General features: G+C 54.3%; 8 protein-coding genes across 8 annotated transcripts; 1 reads left to right on the plus strand and 7 right to left on the minus strand.

Annotated features, from left to right (window-relative positions):
* Positions 1-1,352: 1,352 nt before the first annotated feature.
* ARB1-0 (ABC transporter ATP-binding protein ARB1) lies at positions 1,353-3,332 on the minus strand (the record flags this gene model as incomplete). The annotated part of the gene is made up of 3 exons (XM_036639787.1): positions 1,353-1,479; positions 1,533-2,674; positions 2,730-3,332. The coding sequence occupies 3 exons, from the start codon at positions 3,330-3,332 to the stop codon at positions 1,353-1,355; spliced, it is 1,872 nt and encodes a 623-aa protein (XP_036493986.1).
* Positions 3,333-5,371: 2,039 nt separating this feature from the next.
* On the minus strand, positions 5,372-6,210 carry CGCS363_v007939 (uncharacterized protein; the record flags this gene model as incomplete). The annotated part of the gene is made up of 2 exons (XM_036639788.1): positions 5,372-5,630; positions 5,684-6,210. The coding sequence occupies 2 exons, from the start codon at positions 6,208-6,210 to the stop codon at positions 5,372-5,374; spliced, it is 786 nt and encodes a 261-aa protein (XP_036493985.1).
* A 771-nt stretch (positions 6,211-6,981) lies between these two features.
* CGCS363_v007940 (uncharacterized protein) lies at positions 6,982-8,413 on the minus strand (the record flags this gene model as incomplete). The annotated part of the gene is made up of 3 exons (XM_036639789.1): positions 6,982-7,615; positions 7,666-7,892; positions 7,952-8,413. 3 exons carry the CDS (start codon positions 8,411-8,413, stop codon positions 6,982-6,984), a joined length of 1,323 nt encoding a protein of 440 aa, XP_036494591.1.
* A 1,411-nt stretch (positions 8,414-9,824) lies between these two features.
* CGCS363_v007941 (uncharacterized protein) lies at positions 9,825-10,387 on the minus strand (the record flags this gene model as incomplete). The annotated part of the gene is made up of 2 exons (XM_036639790.1): positions 9,825-10,277; positions 10,346-10,387. The coding sequence occupies 2 exons, from the start codon at positions 10,385-10,387 to the stop codon at positions 9,825-9,827; spliced, it is 495 nt and encodes a 164-aa protein (XP_036494592.1).
* A 2,041-nt stretch (positions 10,388-12,428) lies between these two features.
* PG1-1 (Endopolygalacturonase 1) lies at positions 12,429-13,573 on the minus strand (the record flags this gene model as incomplete). Its single annotated transcript, XM_036639791.1, has 2 exons — positions 12,429-13,041; positions 13,098-13,573. The coding sequence occupies 2 exons, from the start codon at positions 13,571-13,573 to the stop codon at positions 12,429-12,431; spliced, it is 1,089 nt and encodes a 362-aa protein (XP_036494589.1).
* A 1,858-nt stretch (positions 13,574-15,431) lies between these two features.
* Positions 15,432-16,370, minus strand: CGCS363_v007943 (putative oxidoreductase; the record flags this gene model as incomplete). Its single annotated transcript, XM_036639792.1, has 1 exon — positions 15,432-16,370. The coding sequence occupies one exon, from the start codon at positions 16,368-16,370 to the stop codon at positions 15,432-15,434; it is 939 nt and encodes a 312-aa protein (XP_036494590.1).
* Positions 16,371-17,638: 1,268 nt separating this feature from the next.
* TDA6-1 (putative vacuolar protein sorting-associated protein TDA6) lies at positions 17,639-19,239 on the minus strand (the record flags this gene model as incomplete). The annotated part of the gene is made up of 5 exons (XM_036639793.1): positions 17,639-18,257; positions 18,313-18,362; positions 18,417-18,534; positions 18,583-19,015; positions 19,095-19,239. The coding sequence occupies 5 exons, from the start codon at positions 19,237-19,239 to the stop codon at positions 17,639-17,641; spliced, it is 1,365 nt and encodes a 454-aa protein (XP_036494587.1).
* A 1,767-nt stretch (positions 19,240-21,006) lies between these two features.
* On the plus strand, positions 21,007-23,435 carry PLT5 (Polyol transporter 5; the record flags this gene model as incomplete). Its single annotated transcript, XM_036639794.1, has 9 exons — positions 21,007-21,038; positions 21,100-21,463; positions 21,520-21,680; positions 21,745-21,879; positions 21,946-22,067; positions 22,160-22,552; positions 22,611-22,805; positions 22,874-23,184; positions 23,235-23,435. 9 exons carry the CDS (start codon positions 21,007-21,009, stop codon positions 23,433-23,435), a joined length of 1,914 nt encoding a protein of 637 aa, XP_036494588.1.
* Positions 23,436-23,885: the final 450 nt, after the last annotated feature.

The raw sequence follows: 23,885 nt of genomic DNA on the forward strand, positions 1-23,885 counted from the left end.
ATCCTTTCAGGGCGGTTGGTTCGGGGGGTGGGATCTTGGGGTGGGAGGACCCCTTGAGATCCGAAATCTGCGCTACTGGGAAATTGTTAGTGCATCAATCACTCTCCGTCCTGCACAACTCCATCGGCATCTTCACGCCGTCACACATCGCCCTACCCAACATCGTCAATCGCAAAGACATCTCGCCGCCGGCATTCCGACTATCCCAATCTCCAAGGGAATACACAACACACAACAGAACAGCGAAACTGTTTGTCTCCCAAATCCAACAACAGACCCTTCCCCCACTCATCCCACGCCCACCGCTTCACTGGCGCACCTCCGCAACCGCGTTGGTAGTGTCCCCCGCAATCCCTGCCCGTCATCACCCGGGCCTCGTCTCCCCGTGAAATCACGTGCATCAAACCTCCTCCGCCTTGCATCACCTAAAATTTCGTCAGAACGCAGCGTCAGCAGCAGGGAAAAAAGTTCTCCTCGGGGGGCGGAGACGCTGATGCCGGCCACTGACTCACTGCTGAATCTCACAAATTTGCCGCTGTAGGCATCTGTGCAAACATTTTAAACGTCGCCTCACAGATTGCCGTTTTGTTGAGGTCTCCCATGTCGGCGCATATCGGATTTTAGCTTTCGTATCTCGTGCCTCCTGGTAAACCCCGTGATAGCTTCACCAAACAGACCAAATGCACCCTCACGACAATTTCCATTCACAATGGCCGAAGGTTCTATCATTGCCATTCCATTGAGATTTGGGCTTTCATGCCTGGGTACCTACCCGTAAATCTCATGGTGCCTTTACGAAATAGACAAAAATACCGTCATTATAAGAAAGGCCATGTAAGGGTCACACAATGTGCGTTCGCAATCAATGGCCGAAGCCTCTATTGTCCTCGTCGTCTAAACAAGAACCCCAATCTCAAGAATAAAAGAAAAAAGTTCGCAACTGCAGATATCTGTCTATCCCATTTGCCAATGCAGAGGCGGCAGCCGCCCTTTTGGAAAGAAATGCGCGGTTTTGCCAATCTTTCAATTCCCTGCCCCCTAATTCCATACTTCCCATGCTGTCCGCCTCATCTTCAATTCCCGTCTCCCTGGTTGCCCGGCCTGGGTCATGAGCGGCCGTGGCAGCGGCGGCACGCTTCAAATCAAAAGAGTAGTAGCAGTCATTTCAAGTCGTGAACCCCTACCCTCCTTTTGTTTTCCTTGTTCTAATATGCCTTTCATAAAAAAACAAGAAACAGAAACCGCCCGCTTTGTGAGGAGGAAGAGAGAAGATTGGGGGGAAAATGCAGCACCCGGCCCCCTGAAACCTTCCGTTTTTGGATGTCGTAAAAACCGTAGGAAACAATCTCTCCTTAGACAGCGCCGGCCGTGATCATCTTCTTGCGGAGGTAGTTCTTGTACTCGCCTATCGTGCCGTCCCAAGGCTTGATGGTCTTGTTCTCGCACACCAGAATCTGCTTGGCGATCTTGTCCAACAGTCTATGACAGGGTTAGCATTAGGCTTATGGAGTGAGATGGGTCTAGAAACATACCTGAAGTCGTGGGAAACGACGATGACACCACCGCTGAAGGCGTTGATGGCGTCGGCCAAAGAGTCAATGGTGGGGATATCCAGACCGTTGGTAGGCTCGTCGAGCAGCAGCATGTTGGGGCTCTCGATGGCGAGCAGGGCGAAGACGATACGCGACTTCTGTCCGTCGGACAGGGTGCCGATCAGGGAGGTCTGGGCCTCACCGGTGAGACCGTAGCGGCCGAGCTGCTGACGCCAGTACTGATAATCCTGGGACTTTTCGGCATACTTCTCACGGACGAAGTCCAGCGCCGACTTGGTGAGGTCGAGCTGCTCCGCAGAGTGCTGGGAGTACAGGCCGAGCTTCAAGTGGGTGTGACGGGTAACGGAACCGTTGGTGGGGGAGAGCTTGCCGGTCATCAGGCGCAGCAGGGTGGACTTGCCGACACCGTTGGGGCCGACGAGGGCGGTACGGGAGTCCATGTCGAAACCGAGGTCGATGTTGCGGTACAGGTCGTCCTTGGCGTCGCCAGAGTAGGAGAAGGTGACGTTGTCGAAGGACAGGACGGGAGGGGGCAGCTTCTCGACGTCGGCGAAACGGAAGGTGAAGACCTTGTCGGGGATGACGGGCTGGATGAAGCCGTCGGCCTCCATCTTGTCGAGAATCTTCTGACGGGACTTGGCCTGACGGACCAAGTTGGCGTAGGTACCGGCGGAGGCGATGAACTTCTTGATGTGGACGATTTCGTCCTGCTGCTTCTGGTAGGCCTTCATCTGGTTGGTCTCCTGCTCGGATCTCGTCTTGCTGTACGAGTCGTAGTTACCTCCGTAGTAGAGGAGCTGCTTCATGCGCATGTCAAGCATGGTGGTGCAAACACCGTTGAGGAAGTCCATGGAGTGGGAAACCAGGATGAGCGTACGCTCCCACTTCTTGAGGTACTCCTCAAGCCACACGCAAGCCTCGAGATCCAAATGGGCAGTGGGGTCGTCGAGCAACAGCAGGGAGGGCTTGACGAAGAGGGCCTTGGCGAGGGCGACACGCATTCTCCAACCACCAGACATGTCCTTGGTCTTCTTGTGGATGGTGGTCTTGTTGAAACCCAGACCGGTCAGAATGAGGGAGGCACGGGTAGCGAACGTGGAGGGGTCCATCTTGTCCATGTGCTGCAAAATTGTTAGCTGGCGGTTGCTCGTCTTTCCCGAGTAGAGTATCACATACCTCGTACAGGTCCATGAGGACAGGGTCCTCGGGGCCGCTCTCCTCCAGAATCTGCTCAGCCTTCTTGTCCAGGCGCTCCATCTCACGCTCGGCCTCGGTGACGACCCACTCAAGGGCACCCATGTCGGTGGGGGGAGCACCCTCGTTGAGGAGGTAGATGTCGACGTGGTCGGGGATGGGGTATTCGCGGTGGGCGATGGCCTTGAGCAGGGTGGACTTTCCGCAACCGTTCTCACCGAGGAGACCGTAGCGGCGGCCGTAGGTGAGCTCGAGGGTGGTGTCGGTGAAGAGGACGCGGCCGTGGAAGACGAGGGAGGCACTGGTGATCTTGACGTCTCTGCTGCTGGGGACGGAGGCCAGGACACCGGTGGTGACACGGTCGGAGATGCCGTGCTTGTCCATCTGGGCGGCGAGGCGGCTGACCTCGTCCATCTTATCGGCAGAGGTGGCGGGGCCGTCCTCGCCGTCGCCGTTCACCGACGATGCGGTGGTGCTGGCATTCTTGGAGGCGCCCTCCTTCTCGGCCTTCTTCTCAGCGCGCTTCTTGGCGAGCTTGCTCTCGCCCTTGGCGGCGAGTCTCTTCTCCTTGGAGGCGGAAACCATGATGGCGGTGTTGCGATGGAGGAGGAGGAGGGGGTTTTTTGGTGATGGATGACGATGGCGGGGTCGTCGTCTACTTTTTAAGCGATGGCGGGGAACGTGGTCGTCCGGCAGAAAAGCAAGAGGGAAAAAAAAAGAGAAACACGGGACCCTTGTGTGTTTTCTGATGATGCGGTCGACTACGATGGGAAAATGCCACGCAGCGTCAAGTCGGCGATGAAGTCGACTTCTAAGGAGAGGATGGGGGAGGAGGAAGAGGCGTGAAGGAGAAGGAGAGAGAAAAAATTCGACGGTTTCTCTGACTGGGTGACGGGACCAAGCGACAAAGCAAAAAAAGTCCTTTGGGCGTGGAGCGGCGGTGCGAAACACAGCCTGGAGAGCGCTGATTTCAGGTTCCCAGTGCTCAAAGGTGGGGAGGGGTCGCTGTTCTGACGACTTGGTAGTGGGGCAGGAGGACTCAAATTTTTGAAAAAGCTGATAACCGATAGGGTAGCGAGGCGATAAGGCACCAACTGCGTCTCAAAAGATACGTACCCTCCCTGCCTCTGAGGCCTACAAGGTACTGCTGCTGTTCCTCGAGCAAACAACCACGTCAAGCGCCGGGTATTTTTACCAATATCAATGCATGCAAAGGACTCGGCTGCAGACACGGTGAATAGCGAGGCGGCCAATGACACGATGGGCCGTGAATCACTTTAATGTCGACGGCTGCGACTGAGGCTGTTGGCGCGTGAACCCTCTCACAGTGTTGCCCCTCAGCATGTGGCCATCCTTATCTAATCAGCATTGCCAGTTGTCCTGCTGGCTGCAACATGCAGCAGAAGCAGGCCAATGGGGCTTGACGTCACGTCACGTGCAGCTCCGCCTGACTTCACCTGTGACGTGATTGGGCGGGACTGTCAGCAGGCGGTAATGGACGAAAGATATTAGTTGGAGCGTATGTTTTATTGTAAATACTATTTCAAATGTTTATGGGACCAATATTCCGTATGTCCTTGGGTATCATTTCAGCTGATGACTGACATCAGCTCTGCCGTCCATATGAGACGCTTCTCACCCCTGTTCCGTCTGTAAATATGTCCCCTTCCCTTCTGTTGAGGGTTCTTCCTCTGAACTTATGCGATGGTCTCTACCGAACACGCGTTCTGTGATATCTATTGGACCACTCCACCGTTTTCACCATCTTTCGAACCGAAGTCTTTGGTCATTTGCGGTGCCTCTAGACCGACACGCAACCCTTCTGTGGAGATGGTTCCGGATGTCGTATTGGTGTACGACCATGGCCGTTTGAATCAGGTCAAGGCCATACTTTGACTTTGACAGCCAGGTGAGGCTGCTTTTCGTCCTGGCTCTATGGCCGTGGCGGGTGACGTATGTCCAGTCGCCATTGTCCATCGCACAAGCTGTGGGCGCGGGACTGCTTGTCCTCGTTCGTGATTGGAGATGCCTCTGATGACTGCTCAGGGCTGATTCATCGTAGAGCCAAAGATCCTTGTTACACTGGATCGCCCGCGTGTTGAACATAATCCAGCATTATCCAACAGTATAATCGTCCTGGGCAGCACTAGTGCAACTTCGCTGCGAGGGATTCCTCGGCAACACTCCGGTCCGGGACGGTTGAGCTTGTCCTCTATCAGTGTCGACCGAGTCATTTCAGCCCGTCCCATCCCAGCGAAGCTGCCTATCGCCTGTCGTGATTCGCCTTGTCCCTCGTAAATCTCTGGCGACGCTTCGAAGAGGCGGAGCCTATTCTTGAGAATCTGTCGGCCTGCGAATTTCCGTCGGGCACTGTCGCCGTCGTTGAATTTGAATGCTTCGCCGAGCGTCCCGTTGTTGCGGTAAAGACCTATCGGCCGCCTCTGCTTTCGTTCGGCCCCGAACATGTCGTAGGCCGGCGGCATAGCAAGACCTCTTGCGTCTGTTCCCTCGCGTACGTCTGGTCGGACGTCGTTGCCGCCACGCGATATCTCGACGGTGATGCTCTCAGGCTGGTGCTAAGCCAAGTGTATATCTCTTTCCATATCATCCTCTTCATCGGTGTCTCAAAATCTCGCCTGCCGACTACTGTAATCCCTCGCCACCGTCACACTGCCGTCCGCCCCGGGCACGAACCTCACATAATGGTTCGCAAAGTAACTCAGCATCATCCTCCTCGGCACGAAGATCTCCCACGCGCTCGTCGGCGGCACGGGGACCATCTCGCACAGCTCGCCCCTCGGCACGAACACCACGTCCGAGTACTGCCGCCTGATATTGTCGACCTCGACGCACGCAAAGACGAACAGCGCAAAGTGCACAACCCTGTAACCCCCTTATCAGCAAAACTTCCAGACGCCCACAGGAGGGAAACTCACATTAGCCAGAACATGAAGAATATCAACGCCGTCATGGTATGCGTCTGCCTCTCATCAACCTGCCAATACGTCGGATCCAAATCCATATACGACAGCCACCCACTGATCACCACCCCCATCGTCGCCGCCGTGGGCGCCCAAATCAACAAATGCGCCGCCACATGGCCCCCCGGGCTACCCCAACTAAACCGCGTACTCCGCGGCCGCTCCTTGCTCTTCGTCCACCGCACGCCTCTGTCCCTCACAACCAGCGCCACGAGGTCGCCGCCGCTCCAGAGCATCGCGAGCGCGGAGGTCGGGCTGCCCATGGCCCAGTTGCTGACGTACATGTCGTCGGTCTCGTGCATGGAGCCCAGCACGCCGCCGAGGATGACCAGCGCGAGGAGCAGCGAGGCGAGACGCAGGCAGAGCGTGGTGCGGTACATGGAGCGGTTGTGCGGGATCGCGGCGAGGAAGGCGCCATGACGGGTGCCGCTCGGGTCGGGGGCGAGGGTGGTTATGGCTGGGTGGAGGGGTGTGTTGTCCATCGTTGCGGTCCGTCGGAGGAGGCGGCGGTCTGCATCGGGTCTCAGCGAGGTTCGTTCGCCTATGGCGATTGGGATTTGCGCGTCATGGGCGCCATGCGTAGGTTTCTTTCAATGGCTCGGTCGGTGTTGATGTTCAATCCTGTAATTGCGGCGGGCTCGTTATCGGACGGGATCGAGTGTCGAATTACGCGGTAATTGTGAGCTCGTCGCAAGCGGTGGTGTTGATACGGGAAACATTGGGAGTGCAACATGGGCAGCGATGAGAGGCCGAGGGGAGAAGCCGAAGGGGACGGCGACAGGGGTCTAGATCCTCGATTGAATCCCTCCCAGGGCGGACGGTCCATTCACAGCGCGACGTTGCCGTTCTGGCGGGAGGCGTCCGGTGGGGCGCGTCGTTTCCTGCAGGGCCTGAAGCATGCTGCGACGGGGCGCGGCGCCCCCGGGAACCTGCTGTGCCACTGGGAAATACGGGGACTTTTTTGATTTTGATGTCACTGGGGGATGGGATTTCACAGGTGAAACGTGACGTTGAGGCGCATGTCCATCGCCTAATTGAAGGTACGAATACCGCCTCAGTTTGGAGTCACTGATCAAATAACAACACCATTGTAGAACACCAATTCTTCAAAGACGGCTCAGTATGCCCGTGTATTCATAATCGTAATATCCCAAAAATGTAGCAAATATCATGACACCATGCCATGCAATTTTGACAATCCCCAACGCCATGCGTAAAACCATTAACAGTCCTCACTGGGTATCTTCCTCTCCTCACATCGACCTCGTCCTCGCACCACCACTCCGCGAACTCTCGCCCAAGACCAAGTTCTTATTCAACCGAAACTTGCCCTCCCGCGTGTCCCCAGCAGCAGGCGTCATCCCATTCGCCCCCGTCGCAAACTTCAAGTCCACGTCCCCGGGCAGGATAAGCTGCGGCTGCGCGTCCCCCCGCCGCATCCTCTCCAGCTCCGCCTCGTCCGGCACATAATCGTCCGGGGGCGGCCTCATGCTCGGCCGCAGGTGCCGATCGCGGTCGCCCGGCGTCGTACGCGGCGGCAGCCCGCGGACGGGCTTGCGTTTGATGGCGGAGGGGAGCGCGTGCTGGTGTCCCGGGCGTTCGGGCAGTGGCGGCGGTGGCGTCTCCGGGCGCGGCGACTCGGTGAAGTCGGGGAATGCGGCGACGGGCTCGGTGGCTCCAAGAGGGCTCGACGACTGCGGCGAGCGCGGGAAGGAGGGGGCCCTGGCGGAGTTCTGAGACTGCCACGTCGGCAGCTTGGGGAAGGGCTTCGCGACGACGTAGACTGTCTGGCCTGTTTCGGGGATGTACATGACGCGCGGTCTGCGGCGGCGGATCTCGCGGCTGCGCTCGACGCAGGCGCGGATGAAGAGGCAGAAGCGGATGAATCTGGATCAGGTGTTAGTGATGTCGGGGCGAGGTAGCTTCAGAGGACGTACGCGTTGATGCCTGTCAGGGTGCAGGCGCTGAGTGCGAGGCTGGCCGGGTTGTTCGCCGGGTCGCCGTCCATCCAGCTAAGCTGCAGCCCGACCCATCCCGCCGCCACGGCAGAGACGACGGAGAGCACGAGCTCAAGTCCGATGAGGGCTTTGGGCGTGATGCCGCGGCCGTAGCGGGCGCAGAGTGTGAGGAACTCGGCCAGGTCCCAGAAGAAGGACGGAAAGGCCTATATAGGATGTTGTGTAAGTTCACCATTTCTTGACAAAAAGCAGAGGGACGACATACCCCGACCAACAGAATCCCAGGCCAAACGTTCACGGCGAGATTCGGCCTGTACGAGTACCACGCCAGACAAATACCCAGCACGATGGCGCTGAAGAGCGTGCCGCAGGCCCTAAACACAATCTTGCACACCTCCCACCCGCGGCTGCGCTGGTTCTCGAGCCAGCGCACCTGCGACGGGTCGATGGACGCGGCGGACGGCGACGGCGAGGGCGGCTTGCCGGCGTCGACCTCGGCGGAGTGCAGGGACTCGAGCTGGTAGCTCTCTGCGGCGGGCGCGCTGCTCATGGGCGGCGGCGCATGGAGTCTGTTGCTGGACCGGTCCTCCTCCCAGTAGTTCAGCGCGGTCGACGATATTTGGTGGTAATACGGTGGTGTCGCGGCTGCTGCTGTGTTGGTGGGTGTTGTTGACGGGAAGGTGGTGGTGGCCTTAGCCGGGACCGCCTTTCTGGAGATTTTCCCCATCAAGGCTGGCTCTGTTCGTATTCCCACCGGCGCATCGGCGCTTCACTTGTTCCCGCTGAATAACAGAAAATAAGATCCGATATTTGACTTGGCGCGAGCGGGAGTTTGGCTGGGAAAACCCAGGCTCGTGTCCGTTACAGCGGTTCGTCCTGACTCGGTGTGTGGCGGCGTCAGGGGTACCACCAACAGAGCTGCTACTGACAACGCCGACCAACGGGAGGCCTTTTCTTGCCCGAAGAATGATGTTGATCAATGGATTAGCCCGGGTCTGCGCCTCGTTCAAGTGAACAAGCGTAGAATGAATCGACCGAGGGGACGGGATGGTTCCCCAGACGCGGCGCTGCGGCAGCATGGCATGCGGTTTAAGGGCGGCAGACCAGAAATTAGGCAACCGTATTCTGTACCGGCTCCACTCGCATGCGGAAGCCCGAGCCGAACGGTGAGTTGTTGGAGATGCATTGGCGGCTGTTGTCGTGTCTCCATTTGGCGATTGGCATGCCGGATGGGTGACCGTCAAAGTTGGGTACACGAGTTGTACCCAGTTGCCAGTGGTGGTTGCATGTTGAAGTGAGCTTTGCCATTGACCGGGACGGCGATGGGACCAGGATAAGCATCAACAAGCCTTGGAAGTCATCTTGGCGAGCTGAGCCTCGTTGAAGCTGCAAAAAAACAGCCTCCCCCTGGCGCAATGGAACGATTGGAATATTCTGTCGGCCCCCAAAAGAAGATATTTGTCGAAGAAATGTCCGATTCAGCCGTTGAATTCGACGATCGTCCAGTCCCCTGAACGTCAACACAAGCTGGTTTCTGTGTGGCCAATCAACGAGGTGGTCGTTGGCAGGTGTCCACCTTTAACCGGAGACATCGTTCTGGAAGCTCAATCTCAGTCACTGGCAGACAGAACCTCTCCCATGAACATCTTCATCCCATAATCAGCCAAAAGTTCAAAATGTCCATCGCTAAGTCAAAACGAAAGGAATCACTGTCACGAATGGCAAAACATTGGACACTGTGGGAATTGAACCCACGACCTTTCACAAGGCGCATCGTTATGCAGACGAAGATGCGAAGCGAAAATCATACCCCTAGACCAAGCGCCCATTGTTGAAGAAGGTGATCTGGATAGGTCTCAAGAAGGCCGCATCGTATCGCGAAATCATACATCCCGCAAGATGCGTTCTCTATCGCTTCACATTGCTTTAATAAAGTCAGATTCGTAGTCGACTGCAACCAGGTGAGCGCCCAATACTTCGAACCTTAACGGCACGGCTCCCTTGACCTCCGCCGAACATCTCATATCATCGCCCCATCACTCAACGGACACAAACATGCAACTGATTGAAACGTGAAATCGCTTCTCATTCATCCACCCACACGGGTATCCTACTCATACACTCATTATATAACCTTCTTAAGCCTGCACATCGCTCTTCAACTTCTCATACACAGTCTCGCCCCCGACCTCACCCTGCCTCGGGCCCGCATCCCGCGCGCCCTTCGTCTGGCTCAGCTTCAAGTGCTGCTCCGCCACGCGGCCGGGGTCATTCTCACTTCCAATCTCCGCCTTCATCGCCGCCTGCACGCCGTCCTTGGTGTTCTTATCGTCAAAGCCCTCCGTGATGTTCTTGCCGTGCGGGCCGTTGGGGTCGCGCGTGTATTGGTTGTTCACGTATGTCGGCGCTGCGCCTGCTTGACCGGGCACCGATGCGGCGCCGCTCCCGGGAGCAGAGCCGGTGCTGGTGGAGGAAGCAGAGGGGTTGGCGGCGAAGGAACCGTTGTTGGCGGCGGACTCGGCTGCGAGGGAGCCGGCGGGGACGGGGCCCGTGGACTCGGAGGTTGTAGGGGCGGAGGCGCCGGGTTGGACCTGCGCTTGTTAGTATTGTTATTCACGATGAAAATAAGCTAGGGTGCATAGTGAAGGTGTAGGCATACCTTAGTGCCGGCGGAGGGAGCCTTGTTCTGTTGCGCAGACATTGTGATGGTGATATGTGATTGGTTTGTGATTTTGGGTATAATAGACTCGTTTTGTTTTAGTCGATTGATTTCTTAGTTGTTTGATTTGACTTATCCTGCAATTCGTTTTCGAATTCGAGGCTCATCGCAGCCATATAAATCATAATCGCCGCGGCCTCGCATGACATCATGTTGGCCTCGTCTTACATCAAACCCAAGCCCGGAGGAAAACCTCCACGCACAGGCAACGAACCCACTGCGGGATGACTTCAGCCTCTCCACATATCCCACCACAGCTCTGTCGCGGGATGGGCAATGAGCGCCGCATTACATCACCCTTGCGGCTCTGTCTCCTCTCTTCATCTCTTAATTGATAAAATGAGGCAAAATGAAAACTTGGATGAGATGGATGAAATTGGCGTGTTGCAGGTGTGGAGGGCGATCGATCATGTTGGCGCGACCGATCGATCCTCACCGAGGGCTCACCGAGGTGTGGAGACACATGAGCGGGCCGGCTCGCGGGTTCTGTGCTGGGGCTTATGACGCGGTTTGGGGTCGAGGCTGGCTTTTCTTGGTGATCAATGAGTGTGTTTGTACCTTTCAACGTCACAATTATGGATTGATGAAGTATTATATCCATTTATGAGACAGGACAGTCTTGAGGTTGGATATCTAGGATCTTCATTTGGAACTGGACCCTTCTCGGCCGAGATGCGTCAGCCGCAAGCTGTGAGCGCTGGGAGTCGAACCATGCATGCCTTTTTTCTTCGCCTACCTTTGTGAAAAGTGCAACCCTCTTCTCATGATAATCATGGACCTGTTTCTTATCCATGCTGTGGACGAGGCCAAATGATAGGATGTCTGTTGATATCCTGGAGCCTAGTAGAAAGGTTTCCTTTCAGAAGTTCTCTGGATCACAACACTAAGAGATGAAGCGGGTGTTCAAAATAAACCCTCATCATGAGAATGTGACCACATTAGGGTACAATCCTTTCCAGATATGCATCGAGTGAAGCCTCACCTCACGTACCTGCTTAGTTCTTTTCGTGATCTGAATGGAAACAAAACAAAATGAGGTTCACCACCAGGTGCGAGAGTCAAGGCGCATGACTCTCAGAATCATCAAACCAAACATTCTTAGTCTCTTGGCAGCAGTTTCACGGGAAACGTTTACGAAACGTTTTAGTAAATTCATCCGCGGCTCGAGGTCTTATGACTGTGAAGCCCATCTTAAGCGGGGAAACGGGAGGTGTCATCTCGAAGCTGGTCTTGGCATCATCTTGTCAAAAGCTTAAATGACGCCAAACAGGGCAGCTAACCAGGTTTCAGCTGCTCCGACAGGGAATGTCATGTTAATTCTCGCTTCATCTCCGCGCCTCTGGTTGGTCTAGGTCACTTGCAACTTCAAGTGCACTGCAATCGCGGAGTTGTTGAGAAGAGCTGCACTTCTGTTCCCTATGGTGAGTTGTGAGAATAGCCTCGACAACTGAGTGAAGACCCCGCTTAGAACCTGTACTTTTCTGCCCAGGATCATCTAATCCCTGGCCCTTTGAAAGCCTCACTCTGCGAAAGAGCGCATTTCGTCGGCACATTTTTCGCCATCAAGGCCCCTAACTCCCTAACTGCATCACTTTCCAAATGGTCTACAATAAACTCGGTTTCGGACGTATGTGGCTCATTTAGTCTCTTCGCCCGACATCATCACCTCGTGGCACGGCCCACCTCAACTCAGGTTACACCCTGAACCGCGATGATCCAAGTTCGTCGCACAGATTAAACCCCCCTTTTTCCCACGAGTCGAATCAATAAATCACTCAAACTAAGTTTCAACGAAGCATTTCACGCGATATGGGGACCAGCGGATGAAATATGTGAAATATGTATTCCATGGAAAGATATGCAAGAATCGAACGATGACTAGCCGAGCCCACGATCTCTCAAGAGACGCAGAAACAGCCATGATCCCGTCTACCACGCGGCCACCACGCGCGGCAAAGTCTTCAGCTTCTAGCTGATTTCATCAGACATCAACCACTACCTAGACCCTCACTGAGGAAACCCTTTAGCACTTGGCGCCGGAGCCGGAGGGAATGCCGGAGCACTCGGAGGAGGTCTTGCCGCCGGTGACGGAGACGCCAGACCACTTCCAGTTGGAGCAGGCACCCTTGGCGCACAAGATGTAGACGTTGGTGCCCTTGGAGGCGACGGTGCCCTTGACGTTCTTGACGGTGACATCGGTGATAGGAATGCCAGCGGTGGGGGTGCCGGTGGGGCTGCCGTTCTCGTAGTCCTGCTGGATCACGATGCCCTTCTTGTTGATGTTCTTGAGGGTGATGTTCTCGAAGGTGACGCCGCTCACGGAGCCGGTCTTGTGGGCGATGGTCTTGATGCGGATACCGTTGTCGGCCTTCTCGATGGTCGAGTCACGGATGACGATGTTCTTGACCGTGTTGTCGGTGCGTCCGCCGACGGAGCCGATGGACAGGCCGTGGGAGCCGTAGCAGTAGCCGTTCTCGAAGACGATGTTGGTGCCGGAGTTAATGGCGAGGCAGTCGTCCTGGTTGTAGACCTTGGCGCCGGAGATGGTAACGCCGGTGGACTGGCCGACGTCGAAGGCGTCGGTGTTGTGGCCACCCTTGGAGTCGCCGTCCTTGTTGTTGATCTCAACGTTGTTGCTATATAATTCTGTTAGTAATCGGTAAAGATAAGCGTAGTTGAGCATATGACTTACACCTTGAGGTTGGTGACTCCGCTGATGGAGAAACCGTGGACGGGGGTGTTCTTGATCTTGAGGCCGTTGATGGTGCCGTCGTTCATCTTGACCTTGAAGAACTTGGGCTTCTTCTTGCCGCCGTTTCCGCCCTTGCCGTCCCACCAGCGCTCACCCTCGCAGGAGATGAGACTGCCGGAGGCGCCGGTGACGGTGATCTTCTTGCCGCCGACGGAGATGAGGGGGCCCTCCCACTCCTTGTAGCCGAAGGTGGTGGTGCCCTGGAAGGTGACCTTGGTGCCGTCTTTCAGGCCGGTGAGGTCGAGGGTCTCGCCGGCGGGGACCTTGACGTTGTTGAGCACGATATCGGTGCAGGAGGTCTTCTTGGACATGGCCGTCTTGGCGTCGGTGAAGGTGCACGAGGCGCGGGTGTCGAGCTCGGCGGGGGCGGCGGCGGCCAGGGCGCTGAAGCCCGCGATCATGGGAAGGAAGCGCATCGTTTCGGTGGTGGATGGGATGTGGTCAACACGAGGATAAACTTCAGGTTATGTACAGAAAGTCCTTGCTTTCTTAAAGAGAGACTGAGGTTGGTTTGAAAGGAGTGTGGTAAAAAAAGAGTGAATGAAGGTGAGTGTGAAGAGCACGATGAAGCTATCTAGAAACACCTCGAGAAGGGGGAAGTTTAAGGTTACTTATAAGGAGGGAGATTCACTCCATGCTGGGCCGTTTGTCTGCCCAGTCATACGTCCTCCGTCAGCAGCAAGAATGCCATGCCTCTTTCGGATGGTCGGCTCATCGCTGTAAACATGCCCCGGCTCACCAGAGGAGACGATGATTTCGAGAGCACGCCCTCCAATCTGGACCTGCAGCCGGAGGTTCCATGCTGCTGACCCCCCAGTTGAGGAGACTCGCTCCACTTTCATTAAATGGTTCGAGCTTCAAATTCTGCACTCCCGTGGCGCACGTGGAGCGCGTGAGCTGGCCCTCCTGGCTGGGATATCGGCGAGCAGAAGCTTTGGGAAGGAGACTCGGCAATGGGATCACGGCCAGGTCCTTGGGACGAACCATCTGCAAGTTGTTGAGGTGGTCTAGACGCACAGATGGACCGTTCCCGCCGTTCTGCAGCGTGGCTACGAAGCTTTTTGCCCAAGACTTTGGCAAGGCTTGGCAAGAAACATTGCTGCGCTCTCGAATCGTGGGCGCTGGGAAGGACTGCCAGTTCAGGCAGCTCAATCTCAATGGCATCTTGGCTTTTTCTTGGCTTGGGCTTACCCTGCCGATCTACCCGATCACTTCCATGTCCGCCCCAGAAGGCAAGGCTGTTTGCTCCACTGATTTTTGCGGCTCGCCCTGTGTGAAAAAATAGGAAAAAGAAAGGGGAATGATATCCCACCCTATTCCCCCGACGTCTCCAGCAGGATTCATGCAACTATCGAGGGAAACAGAAAAGGAGTTGGGATGATCTCCATGATTTTCGTCGGCGAGCGTCCGACCGCCGGAATGAGTTCCGGGACCAACCCAAAAAAGATTTCGCAATCGTATCCCTTCCATCAGAGGCCTGCTGCCATATATTCCAGGGCCATGTTAATCAATCTTACTCGGAGCTGTCGGCTCACCTAAAGTGGTGTGATTAACCTTAAAAGCCCTAATTGCAAAAGACAGAGACGCTAGGACTTCCGACGGCCGACTCGCCTTGTGGGGAATAGGAGGCTCTCTAAGCGGATACGGGCTGACGCGTAAAGTTGCCCTCGGGAGACGTGAGGCTCAAGAGGCTTTGCTCGAAGGCGAGCAAGGGCAAAATCCCACTTCATGGTTGGAAATTCGATAGACCAGGCCAGTTTGTTACAAGTTTAGACGAGTCCTGAGACGGCGAGCCTTCTATCAAACGAAGGGGAACCAACGAACGGTGAACCGGATTTACAATGCAACTCCCCTCGTAATGTGGGCACCTCCAAACATGGTTGTCGGGTCCCGACAAGCCCGCCCAACCCTGTCTATTTCTCTTCTGGCAGTTTGCTAGTTGGCTGATTCGTGTGGGCGAGCTAACGTTGGTCCTAGCCTACTCAGGCGCGCTAAACACCTCACGGCGCAATCTTACCGGCAAAATCAAACCGTCTTGGGAGATCATGCAGCGAGGTGCAAACCAATTCCAGCCACGGGAGCCAACATATTTGAAACGAGCCGGTCTTTGAACACTTTATTTCGACTCCGCACTGCGCTAGGAGTAACAAGGCAGAAAAAAGCAATACGAAAACAATGGAGTGCCGGGTGACTTCATTCGCATGTAAAGTCGTACACGTTATTTCTGCCCACCTCTGGGCCCCGGGCAGTTACCGAAGTTCATCCTAGAATCATCTATAGATGGCTCCGTAGCTCTTCTTCGGTCCAATTCCACAGCGCATCCCGCTTCTCCTTGCTCTCGCTCAATCGGGTACCTTTACCGGTCACGCCCACCGGGTGGTAGAACGTCCCGCTCTTCACGTCCGGGCTGAACGAGGCCCAGAGCTGGTTGAGCGCGCCCTTCTGCGGGCTCACCGCCACGACCTTGACGCCGAGGTACACGACCATGCCGACGAGGAAGTTGGAGTTGTTCATGATGGACTGGGCGAGGTTGGTCTCCACGACGCCTGGGTGGACGCTCGTGACCTTGAGCTCGGGGTTGCGCTCGGCGAGCGCCGCGGCGTAGTGGATGTTGGCCACCTTGGAGATGCCGTAGCGGTAGCGGCTTGCGATCTCGGGCATCTTAGTCTTGAGCTTGTCGAATTCGTATGTGCCCTTGGGCGCCCAGCCTTCAGCGCCGGACGAGAGGAAGACGATCCTCACGTCTGGGTTCTCGTTCGCAGTCTTCTTCATGACGGGAAGGAGGAGCTGGGTGAAGAGGGCATGGCCCATGTGGTTGGTGCCGAACTGGATTTCATATCCCTCCTTAGTGAGGCCGTCGGGCGTGGACATGATGCCGGCATTGTTAATTAGCAGGTCAAGGCGCTGAGACTCCTCTTTGAACTGCTTAGCCGCGGCCTTTACACTCTCAAATGATGAGAGATCCAGGGGCAGATACGAAATGGGCGACACGCTGGCTCCCCCTTTCTTCAGCTCCTCGATGGCCTTCTCGCCCCTTTCCTTTGAGCGACCCGCCAGGTAAATGTGCGCGGGGTTATGTTTGGAGATTTGCCGAATCGTCTCCAAGCCGAGGCCGGCATTTCCGCCCGTAACTATGATGACCTTCCCGGTCAAATCCGGAATGTCCTTGTCCGGGTTGAAATTGTAACCTCCCATCAAAAACGCCGTCGCCATATTGCCTGCAATAGCCTGTGAACTTCTGAATCGCTGTTGAAGAGGATAAGTTGCCCGTAACTGGAGATGTAGAAGGGCAGAAACGCTAAGCACGTGTCTAAAATACATCATGGCAGAAAGTTTGCCGTTTCAAACGATGCGTCCGACCGTCCCGGATTTCACCATCTGTTCACCCATAAAACCGGTCATAGAGTGGTGCTGCAGTTTCAGGGACTAGGGAATCCCCGCTTTGAGTTTCACTCACGACGTCTTAACATTCTGGCGATCAACAGTACGGGCCAGCTCATAGGACGGAAACACCGTTTGACTTCCCGGAGGGAGGTTAGCGCTTAGATCAGACTGCCATTCTGTATGCAATTGGGCAGGTGAGGACTCCGTCTCGGGTGAATTTACTATCCCGTTGGAAAATCGGCGTAGATGCTAGATTAATCCGATTGTGATGATGGAAAATCTTATTGATGAAGGAAGAAAACATATTTGAAGCAGTATAGACACGGAGATGGTCTTCGTTTAAAAGCCGCTGACGTGCGTTATTGCGATCGGTAAGGTTCGTGAAGAATTCTTGGCGCCAAGGTTAAAGTGTTCGGCAATCATGATCCACTCTTGTCGGATCGTCCCGATGTGGGCGATGCCAAACTTGCCTATATCTGAACTCACGATATTGATATGGCTCCTGTTCAATCTGACAGAGTTTGCTTTGCGGGCAGATTTTTGCAGTAGTTGTTTGTTGAATAATCTTTCCCGTCATATTCATAATTGGAACGTGAGGATGAATACGACTCCGATAGAATGGTTTTCAATTCCGGCAAAGGGACTCAAATAGGCGGCAGAGACAATAAAGATGATAGCAACAAACCAAAACATATCAATGACAAGGACAAGTTCATAGAAGCAATAATAAGAACGATAGAGACGATAGGGAAAATAGGGGTGACAAAGAAAAGGAGGAAATTTGAGACCAGACTTTGTGATTTTAGAACTGATTATAGCTCAAACCAGATATTTCATGGTTGATAAATCCTTTCACATAACAATTATTATGCTTCCTCGCGCAGACTAGAAATTGACGGGAAGGTGGAAGTTCCAGAAAAACCCATTTTCATTGCGTCCTACGGCACCTACAGATTTTCTGTTGAGGAGACCTATTTCTCACACGAATCTGAACTTTGCATGAGGCTATTTTTAATATTTCTGAGAAAGATATGCCAGTCTTCTTCAACAAATGATAGTTGATTCTGTAAGCCTTGTCTACATCGTGCTGTTCTTCTCTACTTCAACTTGCTTTTCCCAGCATTCCCAATCTCATCGTCTTCATCTGATGATGAAAGCAAAGAATCTTCCTCTAGTACCCAGTCATCTAAGGGTATATCCTCCGCCTGTAGTCTCTGATACTTCCTTCTTCTATATCTTCTAACGCCAACCACAATCCCCACAATGACGGCAGACAAAATCACAACAAAGCCTCCAAACAGAACCCACTTTCTCCAACCTTTCAAGCAGCACGGGTACCAGGACATGTAGATGCCAACTGCCCACTCAGTCCATCCCATCTTCCGTCTCTGATCTGGCTTGAGTCCCCTGCGAACGAGATGCTTGTGTCTTGGCCCAGTTGGTCCGGATTCGAAACGTTTAAGTCCAAAACGCGGCACTGTCTCCTGTCGCGGGTCAGAGTCAGGCCATTGAAGATCGCCCCAGCGGCCGGTGTAGTAGAAGAGTGACGTCAAATTTGCATCCGAGGCAAGCTTCGGGAACGACTGGTCGGGCGGTTCTACCCTGGTGACCGTGAAGGAATCGGCATGAAAACGGTAGAAGTAGGCTGAGAGGACGGGATCCCACTTCTCTCCCTCGTCACAGTAGTCTACTAAAGCTGCATTATGGACTTGAAGCCTGAGATGTCTGGTTAGCTCTGAGGTGCGTTATCCCACGACATGCGATGACTTACCCTGGTGACGCATAGTTGGCATGCGATCCACGAGCACTGTAAACGACAGGCTTTGACGTGTTAGATTACTGCATTCGTGGAAATGAAAGTGACTGGATACGTACCCTTCCGTCAGTTTTTGAGATTTTTGGATCGTTCCAATCATACGCTGCACCATCTACATGCTGGCTGAAATAGATTCCTGTCGGTTTTCCGTCTCTAAAGCGCACCATGTTATGCTCCCTAGAACGACGTTAGTCTACCTCCATGATAGTGCGTGATATGACCCACCAATCTCCAATGTGATCGCCAAAGTGCATCCCTGAAGCTGCCTTCGGACCTTTGACTAAACGGTCGAGAGGCTCCAAGACTTGGGTGATGTTCGGGCCTTCATTGAATGAGTAGAAATAAAAGTAAAACGCATCCAGCTCCCGTTCGTTCTTCTCGACAAGCACTACAACACACGGCGTGGAGTTGTGGATGCGACCGGTCTCGTCCGGGGCTTCACCGTAAAGCCATTTCGGATATGTCGTTGGATCATCGTTGGACACAAGCGCAACATGATCTTTGTTGCCGTATTCATTCAAAATTTCCAAGTTGTCGAGGTCGAGCAATGGCAGGTCACTGATTGGCTTCCTATCGACCGCCGGCGAAGTGTGGCGGACATGGGTCAGAAGGTCGCTCGGCTTGAACGGGTCATCCGAGTGCAGCCATAATAGCGGTGCTGGCAACCCTCGTTAGCTGCCATGTATCCTGCGGCATGATAATCCTACGATAAGCAAGAACTTTATGGGCTGAAATACCATGACGTGCGACATATTCCGGGCACCGAGCATCCGGCCCCGGCTCCGGCCCCGCCCGGGCGGAGTACGCGAGTAAGATGCCGAAGAAGCAGACCAGCAGTCCGGACATCGACGCCCGCACGTGAGTAGAAGATGTGCCCGCCATCTTTCGCAGCTCGCAGCACTCGTGATGGAACGGCGCAGCTAAGGGATAAGCTCGAGGGAGGAAGCTCGTCGTGTGCAGCTGCGTTGCAACAAAAGGTCCAATCGCGGCGCTTTGTCAGCGTCAGCAGTCCGGTATCTTCGGCACCCGTTAGGCCCCCGTCGGAACACTCGGATTGGAGTAGCTGGAGCAGCTGGAGCTTGGCCCTCTAATTCTTGCGTTTTCCAAGCTGCACGACCGTTCCCCACTGACAATTAACGTTGATTAATTGGCTGGAAGCCGCCGAGAAAGTCTCTTGGTGTTTCTTTGACGCAGGATTCGAGATCGATGATAGTGGGCCAACACGAACATGACGAGTTTGGCGGGCTGCATGCAATTAGGTCACGAGAGTGATGACTACCATCCAACCCACCAGTTCGTAGAGACCGAAGGAATTGGTGTCCGATTGAAGACCATGTCTTGCGATCTGGTGTTGGCGACCCCCAGCCGAGTGCCACGCTCAGTCATACGATGCACGGAGGGGTTGCATGAGACACTAAGAAGAGTGCCATCCGATGCGGGAGCCGGCCACTATTTGAGGAACCCTAGAACCATCGCAGCCCTTGAATGCTTTCAAAATTGAGGTCGGTAGCACGACGAATCTTGAACCAGACAAACGGGTCCATTGATCTGACGGCATTTCTGCCAGCATATGTCCGCTGCAAATCAATTGTGGGCACTGTCAGACCCTAAAAAGAACCGCTCATCTCACCAGGCTGTTCTTCTCTTCGTTGGTCGTTCTTACAACAAAGTCAGCCCAACGATGATCTTTACCGGACGAGTCCAGAATTACAATCCGGGGAAGTTTGGTGCGGAGAAGCCCGCAGGTTGAATCGACCGACCTCGACCGTATGCCCGACTGACAATGGCGGGGTTTGACGTGATCGGACCCCTGCGTGCCGCCTCGACTGCCCAAGGGCACATTCGCGTAATGCGCTACCCACGCACCCACGACCCAACGCGGCAGCAATCGTCATCTCATTGCACATACTCTTGGGCAGACAGTTGACGAGGCGCACGTACTTTTCGGTACTTCAGACAGCTAAGCCAACTAAGCAGCTAAGCCAACTAAGCAGCTAAGCCAACTAAGCAGCTAAGCCAACTAAGCAGCTAAGCTTCACCAAGCTACCTAAGCTTTCTCTTGTCAGGGGGGGATCATCCAACGGCCATGCGACCAACCAGGCCAAGCCTTGATACACCCTTTTGATGGCGACACCGACAGGCTGCTATGCTGTACTGTAACATAAGCTGCATGGAGGGACAGCGGTAACCCCGCAGTTTTGCGTTAGAGACGGGCTCTATTTGGATGCTCGCATCTTGCTGAGATAGGCTGGTTAGTCTGCCTCATTGTTCGCCAGACAGAAGTTTCTTTGGCGCTGGTGTACCTTTGACGACTTCAGGGCCCTCCACATCCCGTTGTCATACTCGCCCGACGCCCGCTCATTCGAAAGTACGGATGAGTACATGCGATGGATGGGCGACGTTCCCCGCGGTTCTAGAGAACGCCTACTACTGCGTAGAGACCAGTCAGGCATACCGTCTGCGGGTAACATGGTTATTTAATCTGATCGCCCCCGCTGCATCCCGCCGGCTTCACACGGGACGACCCTCTATTGCTCGCCGTTGAGACTGGTGCTCGTTACGTTGGGCTCGGAAGACTCTCATTTTGAACCAGCAATTGCAGCTTCGTCTGTAGTAACTTACTGCCATTGACGTCCGAAATTTACCAAGATGTCGGAGAAGAGACTTGACACCGATTCATCGTGAGTTACAACACTTTCTCTATGTTCAACACCACAAACAGCTTACTTAAGCATATCACAGCGTCCACAAGGACAATGTCTTTCACCATGACGGGGCTGAGAGAAAGCAGAGCATCGCCGAGCTCACCCAGAACCTCGAGGGGGAGATCCGCAACCCTCTGAAGGGAATTCCCAAGGCTCAACTCATGGAGCAGGTTGCTGTATATCAGAAGACTCAAGGCTTGCCCGACGATATTCTCCCGCTTCTCCAGAAAGGCGCCCTGGTGGCGCAGAATCCGGCCCTCTTCGAAACTCTGGACGAACTCGACGAGAGCGAGAAGATTGCTCTTCGGGAGGAAGTCACCCACAGGTGGAAGCACCCGTGGGCTCTGTATTACACCATCATCCTCAACTCGATCGCCGCAGCTATTCAGGGATGGGATCAGGTATGGCTTGAATGTCAAAAGACATTTCGCACGCAAATCGGCTCACTGAGTGGCAGACTGGTTCCAACGGCGCCAATCTCGCCTTCCCTACCGCTCTTGGTATTCCTGACTCTGCCGGCTCTGCCTGCGGCCCCGTTGCCAACGAGGGCGATTGCGCAAAGAACAGCTGGATTATCGGCTTCGTCAACTCCATGCCGTACATCACCATCTGTCTGTTGTAAGTATCACCAAAACAAGCTTTACGCGTATCCATTAAGCTTCGACTAAAACTGGATTTACAGTGCCGGCTGGATATCCGACCCCATGAACGAACTTCTCGGCCGACGTGGCGTCATCTTCGTCGCTGCCATCTTTTCTGTACTCGCTCCATTCGGCATGGCTGTATCGCAGACATGGGGCCAACTGGCAGTGTGCAGGTGAGTTTCCGTCGGCGACCTGATCATAACTCAATCGATCATTCGCTGATAACGCTTCTTTGACAGGATGCTCCTCGGAATCGGGATGGGTTTGAAAGAAGTTACAGTTCCGGTCTTCTCCGCCGAGAACTCCCCCACTCTCATCCGAGGCGGGCTGGTTATGTCTTGGCAGGTTTGGACGGCCTTTGGTAAGTAGTCCTTACAAAGTTGGCGCGGTTAAGCAGGTGTTGTCTTCTTCGTTTCAAAAATAGCTGACAAGTTTGATTGCGAAACCAAACAGGCATCTTCCTGGGCACATGCGCCAACCTTGCTGTTGGTAAAACCGGAGACATCGCATGGCGACTACAGTTTGGCTCTGCCTTCATCCCAGCTGTGCCGCTTGTGATTGGCACGTACTTCTGCCCTGAGAGTCCTCGATGGTACCTGAAGAAGGGCAAGACGGTCAATGCCTGGCATTCGTTGCTACGACTGCGCAATACACCTTTACAGGCGGCCCGCGATCTCTACTACATTCATGCGCTGCTGGAAGATGAGGTGGCTCTCGTGCGCGAGGCTGGCCTCAAGACTACCAGCAATTTGTTCACTCGATTTGTTGAGTTGTTCACGATTCCGCGTATTCGACGTGCGACATGGGCGGCGGGTATCGTCATGATTGCACAACAGATGTGTGGAAGTAAGTCTTCAGATCATCTCTACAATGACTCAACCAGTTTATGCTAACCCTCTGACAGTCAACATTATTTCCTTTTACAGCTCGACCATCTTCAAGGAGAGCGGCATCAGCGACTACACGGCTCTGTGGGCCAGCTTCGGTTTCGGTTTGATTAACTTCACCTTCGCATGGCCTGCAGTGTGGACGATCGACACTTTTGGTCGGCGAACACTTTTGCTCTTCACATTCCCCAACATGTTTTGGACCCTCCTTGGTGAGTTGTCTTGCTACGGAGTGAACCCTCATCGGTGCTGTCGCATGACGTTGACTTTTTGGGTGTAGCCGCCGGTCTCTGTTATCTCATCGACAAGGACAGCGAGAACAGCACAGCCAGAATCGCCGCAGTTGCAACCTTTGTCTACCTCTTTGCAGCCTTCTATTCCCCCGGAGAGGGCCCGGTCCCGTTCATGTACTCGGCCGAGGTTTTCCCTCTTTCGCATCGCGAGATCGGCATGTCGTGGGCCGTTGCGACCAACAACTTCTGGGCTTCCGTTCTGTCCCTTACCTTCCCTCGGATGCTGATTGCAATGACTGCAACTGGGGCTTTCTCATTCTATGCTGGTCTCAATCTAGTTGCCTTAGGTCTAATATTCGTGAGTTCACTGCTTCAGCCTATTATATCAAAGTCACTAACGCAGCATAGTTATTCGTACCCGAAACGAAGCAGAAGTCTCTGGAAGAATTAGACTACGTATTCGGCGTTCCTGATCGGACCCACGCCTCCTACCAGCTTTTCACTGTCTTGCCTTGGTGGATCAAGCGCTGGATCTTCCAGAAGAAGACTGCGGTCTGCCCACCTCTGTACCACGACGAGAATGCCGACAACCACCGTGGTGGCGAGTGAGCACCACGTCAAGAGGATGCCCGTTGGAAAGCTTTCGAAGGTTCAAGTGACTTGGAGAGGGTAGGAGCTTCGTGGGGTTAGATGGAGTTGTTTGAGAATCTGGATTGTTATGGATGATTGATGTGGATGGGTTTAACGATCATGGATGTAATGCAGAAGACTGTAATTTCTTTCTGTCGTTTCCTACATCAGACCTTGACAGGTTATTCTTGATATACCCTTCGTTTCAAAGAGAACACTTGCCAATGTCAAGAGTATCAATGTTTTGCAGCCTAATTACGGTACATTATACCAAGCATGTGTGGATATTTCGTTGGATAAGTGATTCATGCTGTGTGGACTCGAATGACTACCTATTGAACGGATGAGGCAGGGGCTAATACCGGTATTTCTCCCCATGTCTGCTAGCTCTGTACCACACCCGGGGAGATAACCGGGGATAGCAACACG

This window comes from Colletotrichum siamense (genome assembly GCF_013390195.1).
Source record: "Colletotrichum siamense strain Cg363 chromosome Unknown KSG_Cg363_contig05, whole genome shotgun sequence".
Lineage (NCBI taxonomy): Eukaryota > Fungi > Ascomycota > Sordariomycetes > Glomerellales > Glomerellaceae > Colletotrichum > Colletotrichum siamense.